The sequence below is a fragment of the Penicillium waksmanii genome (assembly GCF_028829765.1).
Source record: "Penicillium waksmanii strain IBT 27052 chromosome Unknown utg000008l:1.0-5622682.0:1.0-5626561.0, whole genome shotgun sequence".
Lineage (NCBI taxonomy): Eukaryota > Fungi > Ascomycota > Eurotiomycetes > Eurotiales > Aspergillaceae > Penicillium > Penicillium waksmanii.
In genome coordinates this window covers 3372963-3389662 of record NW_026643254.1, presented here as the reverse complement: position 1 = coordinate 3389662, position 16700 = coordinate 3372963, and the positions used below count along the sequence as shown (strand labels likewise).

At 50.7% G+C, this 16700-nt stretch overlaps 11 protein-coding genes across 11 annotated transcripts; 4 read left to right on the top strand and 7 right to left on the bottom strand.

Annotated features, from left to right (window-relative positions):
- Positions 1 to 134: 134 nt before the first annotated feature.
- On the bottom strand, positions 135 to 1578 carry kat1 (putative 3-ketoacyl-CoA ketothiolase (Kat1); the record flags this gene model as incomplete). Its single annotated transcript, XM_057268822.1, has 4 exons — positions 135 to 562; positions 626 to 1202; positions 1269 to 1449; positions 1508 to 1578. 4 exons carry the CDS (start codon positions 1576 to 1578, stop codon positions 135 to 137), a joined length of 1257 nt encoding a protein of 418 aa, XP_057119499.1.
- Positions 1579 to 2174: 596 nt separating this feature from the next.
- N7481_009602 (uncharacterized protein) lies at positions 2175 to 3026 on the bottom strand (the record flags this gene model as incomplete). Its single annotated transcript, XM_057268821.1, has 1 exon — positions 2175 to 3026. One exon carries the CDS (start codon positions 3024 to 3026, stop codon positions 2175 to 2177), a length of 852 nt encoding a protein of 283 aa, XP_057119498.1.
- Positions 3027 to 3984: 958 nt separating this feature from the next.
- Positions 3985 to 5046, bottom strand: N7481_009601 (uncharacterized protein; the record flags this gene model as incomplete). The annotated part of the gene is made up of 1 exon (XM_057268820.1): positions 3985 to 5046. One exon carries the CDS (start codon positions 5044 to 5046, stop codon positions 3985 to 3987), a length of 1062 nt encoding a protein of 353 aa, XP_057119497.1.
- A 301-nt stretch (positions 5047 to 5347) lies between these two features.
- N7481_009600 (DASH complex subunit ASK1) lies at positions 5348 to 6836 on the top strand (the record flags this gene model as incomplete). Its single annotated transcript, XM_057268819.1, has 5 exons — positions 5348 to 5438; positions 5504 to 5610; positions 5664 to 6336; positions 6416 to 6643; positions 6700 to 6836. 5 exons carry the CDS (start codon positions 5348 to 5350, stop codon positions 6834 to 6836), a joined length of 1236 nt encoding a protein of 411 aa, XP_057119496.1.
- A 703-nt stretch (positions 6837 to 7539) lies between these two features.
- N7481_009599 (FAD-dependent oxidoreductase) lies at positions 7540 to 8748 on the top strand (the record flags this gene model as incomplete). The annotated part of the gene is made up of 1 exon (XM_057268818.1): positions 7540 to 8748. The coding sequence occupies one exon, from the start codon at positions 7540 to 7542 to the stop codon at positions 8746 to 8748; it is 1209 nt and encodes a 402-aa protein (XP_057119495.1).
- A 571-nt stretch (positions 8749 to 9319) lies between these two features.
- On the bottom strand, positions 9320 to 10265 carry N7481_009598 (HIG1 domain-containing protein; the record flags this gene model as incomplete). Its single annotated transcript, XM_057268817.1, has 2 exons — positions 9320 to 10112; positions 10225 to 10265. The coding sequence occupies 2 exons, from the start codon at positions 10263 to 10265 to the stop codon at positions 9320 to 9322; spliced, it is 834 nt and encodes a 277-aa protein (XP_057119494.1).
- A 519-nt stretch (positions 10266 to 10784) lies between these two features.
- On the bottom strand, positions 10785 to 12174 carry N7481_009597 (transcription factor SPN1; the record flags this gene model as incomplete). The annotated part of the gene is made up of 3 exons (XM_057268816.1): positions 10785 to 11034; positions 11094 to 11572; positions 11629 to 12174. The coding sequence occupies 3 exons, from the start codon at positions 12172 to 12174 to the stop codon at positions 10785 to 10787; spliced, it is 1275 nt and encodes a 424-aa protein (XP_057119493.1).
- A 436-nt stretch (positions 12175 to 12610) lies between these two features.
- On the top strand, positions 12611 to 13008 carry N7481_009596 (uncharacterized protein; the record flags this gene model as incomplete). The annotated part of the gene is made up of 4 exons (XM_057268815.1): positions 12611 to 12623; positions 12696 to 12727; positions 12788 to 12854; positions 12971 to 13008. 4 exons carry the CDS (start codon positions 12611 to 12613, stop codon positions 13006 to 13008), a joined length of 150 nt encoding a protein of 49 aa, XP_057119492.1.
- A 387-nt stretch (positions 13009 to 13395) lies between these two features.
- Positions 13396 to 14191, bottom strand: N7481_009595 (nucleoporin complex subunit 54-domain-containing protein; the record flags this gene model as incomplete). The annotated part of the gene is made up of 2 exons (XM_057268814.1): positions 13396 to 13494; positions 13553 to 14191. The coding sequence occupies 2 exons, from the start codon at positions 14189 to 14191 to the stop codon at positions 13396 to 13398; spliced, it is 738 nt and encodes a 245-aa protein (XP_057119491.1).
- Positions 14192 to 14265: 74 nt separating this feature from the next.
- Positions 14266 to 14880, bottom strand: N7481_009594 (nucleoporin FG repeat-containing protein; the record flags this gene model as incomplete). Its single annotated transcript, XM_057268813.1, has 1 exon — positions 14266 to 14880. The coding sequence occupies one exon, from the start codon at positions 14878 to 14880 to the stop codon at positions 14266 to 14268; it is 615 nt and encodes a 204-aa protein (XP_057119490.1).
- Positions 14881 to 15454: 574 nt separating this feature from the next.
- On the top strand, positions 15455 to 16233 carry N7481_009593 (coiled-coil-helix-coiled-coil-helix domain-containing protein; the record flags this gene model as incomplete). The annotated part of the gene is made up of 4 exons (XM_057268812.1): positions 15455 to 15474; positions 15565 to 15792; positions 15883 to 16015; positions 16135 to 16233. 4 exons carry the CDS (start codon positions 15455 to 15457, stop codon positions 16231 to 16233), a joined length of 480 nt encoding a protein of 159 aa, XP_057119489.1.
- Positions 16234 to 16700: the final 467 nt, after the last annotated feature.

Genomic DNA, 16700 nt, shown 5'->3' with positions numbered 1-16700 from the left:
TCATGGCACTGTAAGTTATCATAAAGCTGCTACTAAAAACAACGCTCGTATAACGTAGAATGGTAGAATTAATCGTAATATGCACTCAAATTGGTTCCAAGATTGTTTTAATCAAACAGACATGTCGTAGTTATTTACAGTTGCTCATTAACAAACAGACCAGCCATTCCTTGGCCGGTACCAATACACATGCTCGTAACAAGAACCTTCTTCTTAGTCCGGCGGGCCTCACTCAGAACAGTGGCAATCTGGCGAGCACCGGTAGCACCCAGTGGGTGGCCAATAGCAATAGCGCCACCACGCGGGTTCACCTTGGCATGGTCCAGACCAAGGGTGTTAACACAGTAAACCGCCATGGAGGCAAATGCCTCATTAATCTCAAAGATGTCAACATCGTTCTTATCAAGTTGGAACTTGGTCAGCAGCTTGGGGATAGCGGCGGTGGGACCAATGCCCATGACACGGGGCGGGACACCGGCAACGGTGGCACCGCAGAACTTGGCCAGGATAGGCTGATTCAGCTCGATAGCCTTGGAGCGGCGCATGAGGAGGACGGAAGCAGCTGTGTCATATTAGAAAATGGACGCAGGCATCTTCATAAGAGAGGGGTGGAGATCATGCTTACCGCCATCAGTAACCTGGCTCGAGTTACCACCAGTCGACTTATCACCAAATTCAGGGAAAGCAGGGCGGATCTTGGCCAGCGACTCATAAGTAGTTCCGTAACGAACACCGTCATCCTTGTTCAGAGTAACTTGGTGAACCTCGCCAGTCTTAGGATCCTTAACCTTAACCGAGATGGGAGCAATCTCATCATCGAACCAGCCTGACTTCTGCGCAGTCTCGGCACGACGGAAAGACTCTGCCGCGTAACGATCTTGCTGCTCACGCGAGATTCCAAAGTCATTGCCGACGTTCTCAGAGGTCTGGCCCATGGGCTGCATGCAGTCCGCAGCCTCCTGGTTGCTCAGGACCTCCTCATTGAAGGGCTTCTCCAGACGGTCGCCAGCGGCAGACATCAGCTCCGCACCAAGAGCGATTCCGACATCAATAGCACCAAGGGAGATTTGGTTGGCGATGTCTTGCACAGCCTTCAGGCCGGAAGAGCAGAAGCGGTTGACTGAGGAGGCACCTGCGGTGTGCGGGATACCAGCGGCCAGGGCGGCAGCGCGGACCATGTAGGCGGCTTTACCTTCGCCAACCTGTGAATTTTGTTAGATATAGGGATTCCTTGCATGACATGCGCAGTAGATATAAGGTATACTTACGTTGCCCAGACAGACATCCTCGACGAGGGCGGGATCGATCTTGGATCGGGCCAGAGTTTCCTTCAGCAGGGCGTAGACCATGTAGTCCAGCTCGGTATCCTTGAAACCACCCTTGCGGGCCTTGGTCAGAGGTGTGCGCAAGGACAGGGTGATGACCACATCATCGGGGTTCTTCTGGGTGCTTTTTGACCGTTTGTCAGCTTAGTCGAAATGTAGGAGCCGACTGCCGCGGAACTTACATGGCATTGAGTCCGCTGCTGGCGCCGGGCTTAAGGTGGCTCAAAAGCGAGCTGAGACGGTCTGCGGCCATTGTGAATTGTAAATTATGGGGGCTAATAAGATTATATTGTCAGCACGACTCCATTTGTGTTCAATCTGTCTGATATTCCTGGGGTTGGGAGTTTTTCGGAGTTATTGCGGGGAAGCTCCATAGTGGCGGACAAGGGACGGAAGACGGTTACACAGGGTAATGCGGAGGCATGAACACAATGAAACAGAGATTGGCTTACTGTTTGATAAAAGTACACCTGTATTTTAGGAGAGAAGAAGGGTGAAGGAAGGATGGAGGAGGAGAGGGGAGGAGAAGAGAGAAGAGACAGAAGAAGTAGGGACTCCGCTTTAAGCTTCCCCGAGACTGCCGAGGCTCATTTTACTGCTGGACACCCGCCAGCCGGACAAGTATCGGATACCTCCACAACGCCCAATGCAACCTGCCATAGCGAGGTATCCACTACTTGTGTCGGGTGTTTCATACGTATTCGGGATATACTCCCAAGTAAATAGACCTAGGTTTAATTTGGTGCAACATGCTTATTTCGGGTAATCATACTATTGGATTCGTTGATTATATCAACCCGAAATCTTATTTAATGATGACCACCTGCTTTTCAATCTCCTTGACAGCGCCTACCAAGGTACAGTACCATTCTCATCACTGTACGTCCCCGTGTCTCCGTCACTTGACAGAGTAGCCAGCCTGACAATGTTGACTGCTGACTCAGAGGCTGGGCGTCCATTGCCACGCGAGAAATTGGTCGCAGTCAGATTTGGAGATGCAGCATTCACCTTCCACCCTTTCTCATTGAATTTTGCTGCGTAGTGAAGGGTAATGAAATTCAACGCCGCTTTGCTACTCCGGTAAATGGGGAAAGAGGGCCGTGACCACTTTTCCCATTCAGGACCATTTTTGTCTACTCGAAGACCCATGGAGCCCGTGTGCGAGGAGACAAAGACAATCCGAGCAGGGCTGGCAGCTGCTTTGTCGAGTAGAGGTGTACAAGCCTCAGTGACCATGGCAGCACCGAATAGGTTCACCTCAAAGGCATCGCGATAGAGCTGACGTAGTGTGGCTAGTTGAGGCTTGGTCTGTTCTAGCTTCTGAGCCTGTGCACGAAGGGTAGAAAGATCTGGCTTTTTCTCCGTGCTAGGAGCTTGCTCCTCGGCCTGTTTGAAGAATAACTCTAACTCGTTGTTTATGCCTGCGTTGTTGACCAGTACATCTAGCCGACCATGTGTCGAGGTAATATGTCGAACTGCTTCCTCGATGGAGTCATCATCGGTCACATCGATGGTGATAGCCTCCACGCGTTGACCGGTAGGGTCGAGTTCGGCCGCAGCTTTAGAACCGCGCCCTGCATCCCGAGACCCGAGAATAATGTAATAGTTTTCATATGCCAGCAGCTGTTTGGCGGTAGCAAGTCCGATTCCTTGGTTGGCACCAGTGATCAACACAATTGTTTGAAGTGTGTTGGATGCCATGGATAATTGCTCGAATCAACTGGATATTGGAAGTGGGTGCAGCGAACCTTTGACCGCAGAATAGACAGGGTTTTATACTGTCTGAGAATAAAAGATGTCACTAGATCTTCCACGGCGACGATCTATATACTTGTAGTAAAATTTCAAGCATTCTTCAGCCATAAGGTTGCGCCGGGGATAGTGGTTAAGTCCGGCTCAAATTTCCTTGAAGGGAGCCGTCGGTCCATAGAGGAAATTATGCTGGAGATAAAGAATAGATAAAATCTAAGGATGAAATACTTACGCAATTAGTACAGCTCCTCGAAGTGTCATGCGAATGACTAGGAAACTGGGGTATGATTGGAGTGGTTTGGAGGTTACCAGTGGAGTGTCAAGTTGGCGCCATCGGGCGATGTTGTAGAAGAGGGAGGTGAACCAGACAGTGGACAAAAGCAAGATTAAGAATTTAAAACCAGTCCCCCTTTTCACGTAGCTCCGAATGGTCTAGGGGTCTTGGCCCTAGACCATCTAAATAGATTTTCTCTCCAGCTTGCAAGGGTGTTCTACATGATGAGGGTCAGGGGTATCTATCTATTCAAGTAGCCAATAGCTTTCCCAGTCGGTTAGAAACGCGCTTGCCCCTCAACGATCTCAACGTAGAGCCTCAAATTTTCAAGTTTATTGCTAGGCACTGTAAACCCAATGCAGCAAACCAAGAGCGAAAGGTAAAATGGCAAAACACACCAGACACTGGACTCTACATCGAGTCTGTTTACGTAGAGCCAGTTAGAAGCAAGAATTAAATTGTAGATTCCTTCCATAAAGAGCAACAAAAGCACAAACAGACTTAAAACCAAATCCTTAAGCGCCTGTATCTCCAGTCAAAAAAATCCTCCTTTCCATGCCAAATCCGAGTACTTGCGCCTTGTTGTTTCCAGTGAGCAGATCCCAATAAACAAGATGGTTGACATCGATTGAATTACAGCTGCTGCTGATGAGCAGCATCTTCATTGCTGATTACACTACCCACTTCAGACCAGCTGGCTGGGGTATCGATGCCTCCCACAGAATGCGCGCCCAGGTCACTTATCGTTCCATCAGACGAGGCATCGAAATCACCAACATGACTGTAGCTTCCAGCAATGGATGGCGTTGAGGAGACAGGGTGTTGAAACTGGTTACCTTGTCGAAATTCATCCAGTTCTGTGAGGAGGTCTTGCTGATGACTAGAGTTGGATGGTGAGCTAGGATGAGCATAGTAAACGTGTTGATGATTCTCGGTATGGCTTGAAGCTGTGGCAGACACGGGAGTCTGCACTCTCGGTGGAGAATCAGTGAATGGGTCAAATAAAACCTCTCCGGGCGTCTCGGAGGTCGGCGTAAATTGTTCAGTGTCTTCCGAAGGGTGGTTGGATGTGGTTTCTGAGAAAACATCGAGATGCAACTGATCCTTGTTGAAGGCTGAGGTTTCGCCGGACTTGTCTCCACGATGAAGAGGCTGTGCAGAGCTCGTGTCGATACCTGTCGAAGCCCCGACGGGGTTAACGTCAAGATTGGTCTGCTTATCATCGGCTGCACGCAAGATCCCATCATTGTCTACAAGAGTGTCGAAGCTGTCGTGTGGTTTAATAGAATCCTTTGACTTTCGATGTGATTCTAACAAGGCCGCTCGTTGCATGATTTCGGCGCGAGCGATTCGCCTGCGTTCCTCGGCGGCCAACCCTACCTCCTCCGACATGGAGATGTCATCTTCGAGCGCAACTAAATCGCGTGGTTGGATTTCATCTCCGAGGTTATGAAGCGCTAATGCGATCTTTCGTCGAGAAGTGGCGATCCATTCCTGGAACTGGGGTGACTGGTAGACTGCAAGTCCTGCAGCAACCAGAACCGAAAATGTCACGATGAGGCCTAGTAGATCGTCAGATGCCATTCCAGTGAACTTGAGCGGGGAACTGATAAGATCCAGACCGCCCGGATGATCGGGGAGCTGCATTCCAAGACCGTTAGAAGTCGACTGACCTTTGGCAAGCGGGGCAGGCATGATAACGGCAACGACAAGCCTAGTGGTATTTCTCTGTCTGTCTCCCCCGGCGAGTTTGGCAAAACAAGAACAAGAAAAGCTGAGAGTTGGAAACCGGGAAACGCGTTGGATGATGCCTAGTTACCTTCTTACATAACCCCGCGCACCTGACTGGGACCAGCCCTTATCCCCGGCCCTAAAAACACACCGCTTTGGGGCGCGTCCCCCCCGCGCGTCTTCAAGTTCAAGTTGAAGCCCAACCAGTTGGAGCTGCAATCATAGCAACTTTCTTTACCAAGTCCCGGAGGACCGAGGCCTTGACATGTCTCGCCAACCAACCCAGCCCCAGCGGCCGCTTTCCTTGACAGAGGAGCTGGAGAAACTGGAGCAATCCATCACCTTGACCCTCCAAGGTATGCCCAATATCCATGGGGTAAACAGATTGCCGGATATGATACTGACCTCCGTCTACCTGCAGAGATCGACCACAATTTTAGCCAAGCCCATCGAATTGTGACGACGAGTATCCTCCCGTTGGTTGAACAGTATACGGAGCATTCTCAGGATGTTTGGCAGGGCGCTAAGGTGATACCAATCATTAGGGGGCAGTAGTAGATATATACTAACCAGGCATTTAGTTTTGGAAACAATTCTTTGAAGCCAGTGCCAATGTCTCTCTCTCTGGCTATGAGGAACGACCCAATGAGGACGAGACCCTACAAGAGACCACCGCCACGGAAGAGGATATCTCGGCCGATATCACCGAAACCACGAGCATGGACGAGCCAGATCAATCCTACGCAACGCCTTCTTCACGTCGCCCGGATGGGCAGCATGGCCAAGGAGATGATATCGACCTTACCGCGCTTAATATTTCTTCTCACAGCACGCCGCGTGCACCAACTCATCAAGGAGACGACGATTTCACCATTTCTTCCCTTGACCACTCCTCTTCATACGAGAACCTGAGAAAGCAGATCAACCAGGACGAGGCACCATTCGATATGCCTGACTCGTCGACTTTACCATCTACGCCAGGTCGACAACCCTTCTTCCCACCAGATGTTGGCTCCGTGACCCCGATGTCTTCTCCATTCATTCCTCCAGCCTCGTCAGCACGGTATCAATCTGCCTCGCGAGACAATCGCTACCAGAAACCCTCCGACCCTGTTATGCACCAGGTTCTCGACAAAACATATCGGGTCCAAGCAACTCCGCTGGGCAAGGGGTTCCGCAATGAAGGCGCAGGCGCCAATACCCGCTCCAAGTTCACCGTTACGCCGAATGCCGCTTCTTCTTCGCGCAATGCACGTGACGATTCACCTATGTCTCAGCCCCGAGCCCGAAGCTCCGCAACTAAACGCGGAGCTTTTCGACTCACCTGTTAAAGGCGTGAATGCAACCCCCGGGACGAACCGCAAGCGTCGAACCAGCAGCAATCGCCTTCGTGGCACGCCAAAGCCGGGCACAAGTGTTTTGACGCCCGCGAAGAACCAAGGTCGCCATACGCCGGTTTGGGATAGTGAGGATGACTTGGACGATGAGGAAGACTTCGGACCTAGTCCACCCAAGACAATGCAATTCCATATCCCTCAGAGCCGGTTGATGAAAACACCAGGTGAGTTAATTTACATATTTCTCTGCAACAATGTGCTAACCTTATTTTCTTCGCAGCCAAGGAAGCGTCCAAGCGCATTGTTACTGATCTCCTAGCCACTGCCGGTGCAGATGATTTTACCGATGACATCGACGACGGCCCAAGCCCCAGTATAATCCGACGATCTGGGCGAATGGAAGATGATACGTTCTGAAAATACAGACTCCCTGTGATATCCCCTTGACAATATTCGAACTTGTATAATTGGTGCGTATTTTGTATATCGTCGCACTGCATATAGAACAACCAAGTACCCGTGTTTTGCAAATATTGTTCAAACCCTATTATTTATTCGGAAATTATCTAAATTTGCAAACTTTGCTCAGCACCTCAAGTGTATCATTTCCCCAAACTGGAGATGCTGAGATTTGCTACCCAGATAAGTATTTGGCTCGATATTGTAATAGTATTCCAAGGTTACTACTAGTAGTACTGATAAATCCAATACTATCTACTACTCAAACTACTGTAGAGGGACCTTGGAATAGTATGATCTGCTGTGTGAGAGCTCAGTCAAGCCTGATAGGACTCGGAGTATGCAGTACTATCGGCAATCCGGTTCAAAATAATGTCATAATATAGAGCATAGTGTGCTGGCAATTTTGATTTGATAAAATCTGTTACTAGTACCTAGGTAGTAGTATGACGTCCGCAGGTGTCTCGGCCAGGAAAGGATACTTCGGTCCCGAGCCTCGTTGTTCGGTCCCGAAGGTTGGGCGGCCTTAACCCTACACTTGGCATATATAAAGTCTTGAACTTGCCTCGACACATTTCCCTCATCATTTCCTATATTCTACTATAGCAATCGCAAAATCAAATCACCATTGATACTATCTATATTTTCGACCCTGCTGAGAATGACACTTCCAGTTCTGATCAGCGGTGCTGGCTTGGGCGGAGTATGCCTTGCTCAAGCCCTCAAGAAAAACAGCATTCCCTTCAAGATATTTGAACGGTATGGCCAAAGCAATGTCAGCGCTCAAGGATATCGGCTAAGAATCACCTCTCACGGCGTCGAAGCTTTGGAAAAAGCTCTCACCCCTGAAATTTTCACTCTATTTGAGAAGACTTGTGCCGACGCGCCGAAGCTCGGCGTGAGGGTCAAGCCCGATGGATCGACCGCACCATTCGGGGCTCCACCAGGAGGACCCGGAGGGCCTGGAGGGAGAGCCTATACTGTTGATCGCAGTGTATTTCGCGACACATTGCTCACAGGTCTCGAAGGAAACGTCTTTTTCGAGAAGAATCTCGAGCACTACACTGTCCACGAAGACAAAGTCACAGTCTCGTTTTCAGATGGAACTACAGAAGATGGTGCACTCTTGGTTGGCGCAGATGGCGTCAGATCTTGCATACGCAGACAACATATCCCAAATTTCAAAGGTCTTGATACCGGCATGCGCATCATCTTTGGAAAGACGCCACTTACTCCAGAGTTCTTGTCCAAGCTGCCAGAGGAATATCGCGATGGAATGAGTCTGGTCACAAACGAAGATGACAACTCCCAGCCTGTTCTGATGTTCGAATCGATCCAATTTCCGCACGCAGGGGAAGTCTCGACTTTGGATATGCCAGGTCCATATATGTATTGGGTCTTGGTTGTGCATCGCTCAAAGATTCCATCCTCTGACCAAGATTCGTGGCATCTCTCTTCCTCCGAAGCAGCCAATCTTGCAGACCAGCTGACAAGCTCCTGGAATCCACACATTCGCACTATTTTCGAGATGTCAGACATAAACCAAACATCTATCCGCTCCATTTTGTCTGCGGGCCCAGAAATTGACCCATGGAGACCATCTTCTCGAGTGACCTTACTGGGTGACGCGGCTCATGTGATGCCACCCACCGGGGCGATGGGTGCTAATACGGCCCTGCGAGATGCAGCAGATCTAGCACAGCGAATAGTTTCAGTTGGTGGAGTGCAAAACGTGGACGAGGCAATGATTGGAACTTATGAAACGGACTTGAGAGACTTTGCCAAAACGGCTATAGAATTGAGTTGGAGAGGTGGTTTGAAGAGCTTTGGCTTGAAACCTGTAGAGGAATGTGAGCCGATCTCTATGTGATCACCTACTACTTCGCTTTTGTCACAGCACCCCTATAGAGGCAAACACCAAAGACTAAATAGTACTACTAGTATGTATAGACAATTTTTCGATAGATATGGGCGGGGTCCTCTTTTTTGCAATCCATCACTATACTTGTCAAGGCTGAACCTAGAGCATACTTTCTATGGATCAGATAAGTAACAGTAAAGTAGATATCGGAACAGTAGACATAGTTCATTCATTAGAGTAAAGAGAGTAGAGAGAGTTTTCAACCCGTCTCAAGAAATCATACACGACCATGTAGACCAAACTTTTGAATGGCACCAACCCTTCCGACATAAGAGAAACAGAAAATAAACAAACGCCTACGCAGTATGTACAGGGAATGGACAACGAGAAATAAGCCAAATGGTCCAGGCCCTTGGAAAGAAAACCCTGTCCCGTCAAGCCGTCAGTGGCGACTCTAAGCTTCCGAGCTCAGGGGAAATAAACAAGTCAGGAATGGGTGGGAGTATGACGGAGGTGATGAAACAAGTCGAGATAACGTTGATCGGATGGAGGGTCGCAAGCAGCACTGCGAGAATGCAACCTAAGTCTGCTTCTTAGTGCCCTTGGCCTTGGACTCCTCCTTTGGCTGAGCCTTTTCTTGCTCCTTGCCCTCCTCCTCAGACTTGGACTCGGACTCGGACTCTGTTTCAGACTCTTTCTTCTCGCCTGCTTCCTCGTGTTTCTGGTACAGGGGTTGGTGCTTTGACTGTAGGCGCTGCTCCTCGGCAGCAACCATCTCCTTCCACAGATCGCCCTCCTCCTGGTTCTTGTTATGCACGGGTTCGGGCTCAGCAGCGTCGCGCTTAGCCTGCCCCTTGCCCTTCTTAGCAGCATCAAGCATACCCTGACCACGACGGCGATCAGACATCTCAAACGCAGCCGATGCGCAGAACACACCGAGGGTCAGACCCTGTGCATACACACGGGCCTGGACAATCTTCTGCTGACCAGAGAGGTAAGGGTTGCGACTGACGAGGGCGAACGATCCGACCATGGAGGCAATCCAGGTAGCAGTGACGATCTTGTACTTTTCACGGCGGGCGAAGGCGATAGCGCGGTCGGTCATACTCAGACTGCGAGCTTCCTCAGCGCGCAGGCGCTCTTCACGGTTCTCGTACCATTGCTTCTCAGCGTTATTCTTTGCTTCGAAGTCGCGCGAGGCGTGGTCGGCGGCGATGATTCCGACGAAGGTTCCGGTCGATGTTACCAGGAAGGCCTTCATAGGAAGTGTCAGATTGCGGATGGTGTGGAATCGTCGGGCAGCAAGGAGGACACCAGCTGCGCCGCCGACTAGACCGAGGAGGCCGCCGACAGTGCCGCCGCGGACGACAGAGCTGTATTCGCGGAAGTTTGTCAGTATGGCATGATGTAATACAATTGGGGCCGACCCTCGGGGAGCTCTGGAAAGCTCTTTGGGAGGTGTTGGACGGGCGATATCTAGCATACCTGTAGTGGGCAGCCTCTTCTTCCTTAGTGAGAATCTTCATTGTGAATTGGGGAAGGTGTGGGATGGATTTTGGAGGATGAGAGTGAGTGGAAGAGTGGTACGAGTAAGAGGATGGCGCGGTTTTATCTAAAGCAAAGGCCGAGAACCCCGAAAGCATGACGTGCACCGCGGGATCTGCTGGGTTTTCGGGGCGGGCGAAACTCGGCAGCCATTCGGGAGATCTCGCTCAAGGAACGAAATTCCGGGGGATATACAACTAGTACCATGGCCTTAAAATAGCAGGGAAAAATAAATGCAAGCCTGCTGACTGGCTTCTACACTTTTTCTAGTGTGGTTCGGTTAATGCTTATTCACTTTCTGCGGCCAGAATCTACCGAATGCGACTGATGTTACACGCCCAAGCCCAATATCAATGATCCCGATCAATCCCGAACGCCAGACGCATCATGTAAGAAAAAAAAAAATATGACTCAAGAAGATGATGACGGGCAGGCTTCTCCGAGGAGAAAAATAAAATAAAAGAAGGAAATGGATCAGACAGGAAGGAAACCCTTTTGAATCACTGACGGGATGCCTTCCGTGCGGCATTTTGCCTGGCTTGCATCTTGCGGAAACGATCCTCACCACTGGCTCCCAAGGGTCGCGCGAATCGACTCTCTTGGACACCGATCTGGCGAGGAACAACCTCGTAGCTGACTTGGGTACGATCAACACGAGCACGGTTGGCCAAGCGAGGTGGAAGCATTTCACGAGCGCGCGCTTCCGCAGCAACAGCCGCGGCGCTGGGCTGGACAGCCTTGGTCATTTTTCTATACCAGAGTCAGTAAGAAGCCAAACATCGCTCCTCCTCAGGGAGGGTAAAACTCACGTGGGATCGAAAACGGCTTCCCGGAAGACACGCTTCGAGTAATCATCGCTGCGCTGCAAGATGGGACGAGTCCATTCAGCGAGCAGCTTCTCGGCCATGTCTTTGATTGGCCGCTCAATGCGCTTGCTCTTGGTGTAGAAAACAACCACCTTTCCTATCCCGCTGGCAATCAAAGCATCTTTTTGAATAGGGAGCTTGGCCATAGCGATAAGCAAATCGCGCTGGATGTTGTAGGCAGGCATGGAGCCATCATCGAGAGGTTCGAGGAAGAATCGGACGGCCTCGAGCAGGTTGATTTCGGGGTCGACCAAGCTGTTAGTATATTGGTTGCGGTTGAGAAGCAAAATGACTTCGGGAAGAAGCTTCAGCTTGTGCATGGCGGGCTTGCCCTCTTGGCGATCAATAGCGTCCATCTGCGCAGCGTGGGTCATGCGCTTCCGCATGTGTTCGATCTCGGCGTCGGCCATGGCTTCCAGATCCTAGAATACAAATTAGTAACTGTATATAGCACCCGGGAGACTCGTCATCGACATACAATTCCATCCTGCTTGCGAGCTCTCCGCTTGGTAGGTTTCTTCATGGCCTCGTCCATGGCACGATCAAGAGCCCTGCGACGTCGGGTTTCAGGATCCAGTGTCTCTTCATCGGTATCTGGCTCCGCCGGCTTCTTCTCCTTCTTCTTCTTTTCCTTGCGACGAGATGACCCCTCGTCGCCATCCTCTTCATCCTGTCCGCGACGCTTCTTCTCTCGGCGATTTTCCTTGCGACGTGGGCGACTCTCACCCTCCTCGCGCTTGCGCTTGTGGCGACCAATTAGTTTCAGGTTGTCCTCATCGATCGCGAGCTGCGGACGGTCCTCGACGTCGACATTCTCTGGGTCGAAGTTCTCGAATTGGACCTCATCGACTTCTGAAAGAATCGACTCGTCGTCTGAAATTCCACCCTCGTTATCGTCGTCATCTCCACTAGCTTCGCCTTTCTCTTGGTTGTCACCACCGGCATTCGGGGTCGCGACATTTTCCTCGGCGCGGTCGGGGGATGCTGCTGGGGAGCCAACGGCGTGTTCTGGGGAGGCAGACATTCTGGCGATAAAAAGCTGGCCGGGGGTATCAAAAGGATGTGGAAGATCGGATATTGACTGATAGGGTAATAGGGTACTGATCAAAGAAATCGTAAAGCGCGCGAGTTGACCGGTTAATAGTGTATGTCGTCCGAGACCTATCGGCAGGATTGACAGGCGCGCAAGGCCGGTTATGAGACGAATAAAACACCTGCACTAGCTGTGCTATAGGAAGTTGAGATAGAAATGAGCCTTCACGTGGGAAGATGGGGAGAAAGAAACAATCGAGGGAGGTCAAGGTAAAGGCGAGAGGCAGAACCCAGAGAAGGAGAGCGGTGGTCTGTGCTCCCGTGATTTCTTCCCCGTCGTCTGCGTCCGCTCTCGACAGACGCCTTCCTTTCGATCCAACCATTCTTCAACTCATTCACATCTCTCAATCCAACCACTACACACCAAGATGTTCGCTCCAGGTATGTAACATTTGCTGTGCTCTTGGTATTGTCCTTCGAATGATCAGCAAGCTAACCTATTACTCTCAATAGGCCAAGAACAGCTCTCCAAGGAGGAGATCAAGGTATTATCCGCCACCGCATTCACCCTGGCTCCGGATAGGTATTAATTAAATTTTCAATAGGCTGGTGAGGTTGAGGCCTGCCAGACCGTCAAGATGACCGTTCTCGGCGGCATCGCGCTCTACCTTTGTACGTTGGCTCCTTGGTGATGACGTCTGTCCTTCGGCCAGCAAACGCGGCACGGCGAGACAGGACTAAACATCAATCGCCCTGTGTGCTTCTAAGCTAACAAGATGACCGATTAGCCCCCTTCGCCATTGACTTCGCCCGAAAGTTCCTTTAAACAATTCGGACACCCCCTGCCTTTCCTCCGGCGTTATCATGACCTGGTTAAATTGGATAATGGGATAAACCGACTTTTCACATCCAGTTATGGGACTTGGCAATCCCTGGTCCTTAACTGGATGGTGTATTATTACTGTACATGTCTGCTTTCTGCGATCTTATTCGGATATAGAAAGGTCAATGGAAAATAAGATAGTGGCTGGAGCCACTTGGATCATTTAAAGAAAATTACAGGTTCTTAATGTAAATGGAGAGAATTAGATCGTATTCCAATATGCATTGCAAGCAAGTCTACTCCCCGGAAACGCCAATGCTCCCATGCCCTTGGACACTAGTCCCCAGAATTGATCAGATACAAAGCCGCAGAAGCACGTACAAGGAAACCTTAGTTTCCGTTCAGCTTCTGAGCCTCGTCGAATTCTTTCTTCACTGACTCGAGCTCCTTCTGCAAGTGCTGAATCTGGGTGTGATAGTCGTCGAGAATCTAGTAGGAATGTTAGCCTGAATACAAAACACATAATGGAACATCGATTATAACGAACCTTCTTCGCCGTCTTCATAGTGTGTTCGTCAATCTCATCCTCGCCGTTCGAGCCCATAGTTGCCCCAACGCGCTCCATATCAGCCTGCAGGCGCTTGCCGTGCTCGTGAATGGCCAGCATGCGAGCCCAGATTTCTTCGGCCCGGCCACTCAGGGATGGGTCGAAAACGGAGCGCTCTAGTAGGGTCAACTTCTTCTTCAATTCCTCTTCGGCATCATCCATGGCATAACCCCGGTTGCGCAAGATCTGCGTCTTAGCCGCAAGAGAAAGGCAGCGCTTGCTCAGAACCATGTGCTTGCGCCGGCAGTCGGCAATCTTCACTGAGATCTTCAGGTCGTGTCGTGATAGCATATCCGTGAGGCAGTTGTTGATTTCGTGGAGACGTGTTTGCATCATGGAAAGGAAGTCCTTCTGGCGCTGAGCTCGCTTTCCCAGCTCCCAGAAACCTTTCACGAGGACGGGTACGTATCCAGGACTGGTTCGCTTGCGCAAGGCTTCCTCCCACTTCGCTTCGTCATCTTCGGGGGTAGGTTGGTAGAAAGGCGCGTTTTCTTCGCCGACGTTATTGTAAAGATAGGCCCGGAATGGGGACGTACGACTTGAGGCGTTCCACTTTTCAGTGACAATTTCAAGTTGCATTGGGACAGTTCGGTGGACTGCAAATAATTGTAAGTTGACCGGAAGAAATCCACTCGGATGAATTTGCAGGTTACTTACCTCCGGTGATAGCGCGGCCAGGAGACCACAGGCTCGAGGACAGAGATTGTTGTTGTTGGTTTTGTGGCGTAGCCATAGTTGTCTGGCCGAATTGCGACTGCTGAGGCTGTTGTGCCTGCTGAGATTGCTGGGGCTGTTGGCCCAGCCCACCGAAAAGTCCGCCAGTCTGCTGCTGTTGCTGAGGCTGCTGTTGTTGAGTCGATTGTCCTAGACCAAAGAGGCCTCCTCCCGCGGGCTTCTGTGCCGTACTCGATCCGAAAAGTCCTCCAGTCTGTTGTTGCTGGGGTTGTTGCTGTTGGGTGGATTGCCCTGAGACCCCCGAATAAGCCTCCGCCTGCAGGCTTTTGCGCGGTGCTTGACCCGAATAGCCCGCCCGATTGCTGCGGCTGTTGAGTCTGGTTTGATGTAGAGGACCCGAAGAGGCCACCGCCTGTTGCGGGAGTGCTCTGTTGCTGGTTCGGTGTCGCGCCGAATAATCCTCCGCTGGTTTGGGTGCCTGTCCCTGCGCTGGCACCGAACATGCCACCTGCTGGCTTCTGCGCCGTATTTGCCGCACCACCAAATAGACCACCACCTGCCTGGGCAGGCTGGGGTGTACCGAAAAGTGACATTTTGGATGTCGCGTATGCCGTGAAAAAGCAGGATCAGCTCCGAGCTGGAAGGGGACCGGCGGAATTGATAAAAGGGGTTGCGGAAGGTGTTGATATTCAAGTTCTAGTGTTGGTCAAATGATCATCGCATCGTTCGCAAGCTCAAGGGATGGCGGTTGGGAGAGACCTGGGAGGTGGGAGCTCGAAAGCAGAGCAGTCCGGGAGCTGTGATTTGTTTAGGTCACGTGATGAAAATTTACTGTAGATTGGCATAATACATCCATTATCCCCCATTGTAACCTAATTAAGGTGCTAAAGACCGATTCATATATTGATGATTAATACAAAAATCCGTACCAATTATATACTATCTCTTTTGAATACTTTTTCTATAATTTCCGACTTTATATCGACGTTGCAACCTACTTTGCCCGATACTGCGCGAATCGGCTTACCTCATCAACACCACTTCAGCCAATCAGCGTGAGGCCAAAGAAACCGACCTTTCCATCCACCGCAACCCGCAGCTCCAAGTCACTCTCGTTCACCAATTGACACCTCTAACCCTTCGTCTTTCCGCTCATCAACCGTCACAATGGCCGCCAGAGAACCTCGGTATGCACTGGATACCCCCTCAGATACGAACCCGGCGTATCAACTGTCACGCCGGAGAGAACCTCACTAACCCCATCCCTCGGCGCACAGTTTCAACCAAGAAGTCCTCGTGGACACCACGCCCATGCCGGACCACATCCCTAAGGTCCAAGAGCTCGGCGCCACTTCCGCACCCCTTTTCAGCGCCGCCTACTTTATCGGCGAGCGCTGCAAGGCCTACAACGATGACTTCATGAAGTGCAAGGACGAGGGCAATGGCCGCGGGGAGCTGGATTGCTTGAAGGAGGGCCGCAAGGTCACGCGCTGTGCTGCTAGCGTGTACGTTCTTCCTCATATATTTGGGCTGTCTATCATTTTGGAGATACGGGGCATCATCTAAGATAAAGCGCTGGGCTGACTTTATCACAGTATCAAGGATATCAACACCCACTGCTTGTCGCAGTTCAAGGCTCACTGGGAGTGCCTTGAGAACAACAACCACTACCTTTTCGAGTGCCGCCGGCCTGAGATGGACTTGAACAAGTGTGTTTTTGACAAGCTGGTAGGTCGTCAAACGCCCATTGATATTTCAGCCGAGGCAGACAGGCATTCGACATACGCAATTGATAACCTGACTGTTTATTGCCCCAAATTACGATCTAACACATGTCTTCTCAACAGGGTCTGAAGAAGGAGATCCCCGGCTCCCCCGAGGGCCAGGTCCCCGTCCACCTGCGTCCCAAGCAGAAGTACGCCATCTACCCGGGCCCCCAGTACTAAAAGGAAGAAGCGCAGTACAATGCGCCTGTTTCACCCTCGTCAACTCAATCTTCTTAAATCGGGCTCCCCTTATTTTTATGCGCCGTCCAGGGCCGCGGCTTTTTACTCCTCCCGTTTTGGATGCGCAATTGGGCCCTGTGTCTCATCTATCTCTTGTGTCTGTCTGGTGTATGTTTTGTGTAAATATCTATTGGCATCAGGAATGGTTACATGATTTCTGCTTAATTCGGTCTTTCTTTTCCAATTGTTCCTTTCCTCTTTCTGTCCGGGCAGTGGGCATGTTCTATGGCCACTGCTCCGGACATAGCCTGCCCCTCGAATAACCCAAAGAGGGAAAGCTACTAGGTGGATGGGGCTGCAAGAATCGGACGGTCTTCATTATACCTCGGAAGATCATATTGATGACACCATGCAGCTCGGCTTATCGAACACTTGAGGTAACCATCGAAGGTGATTTGAACTTGAAA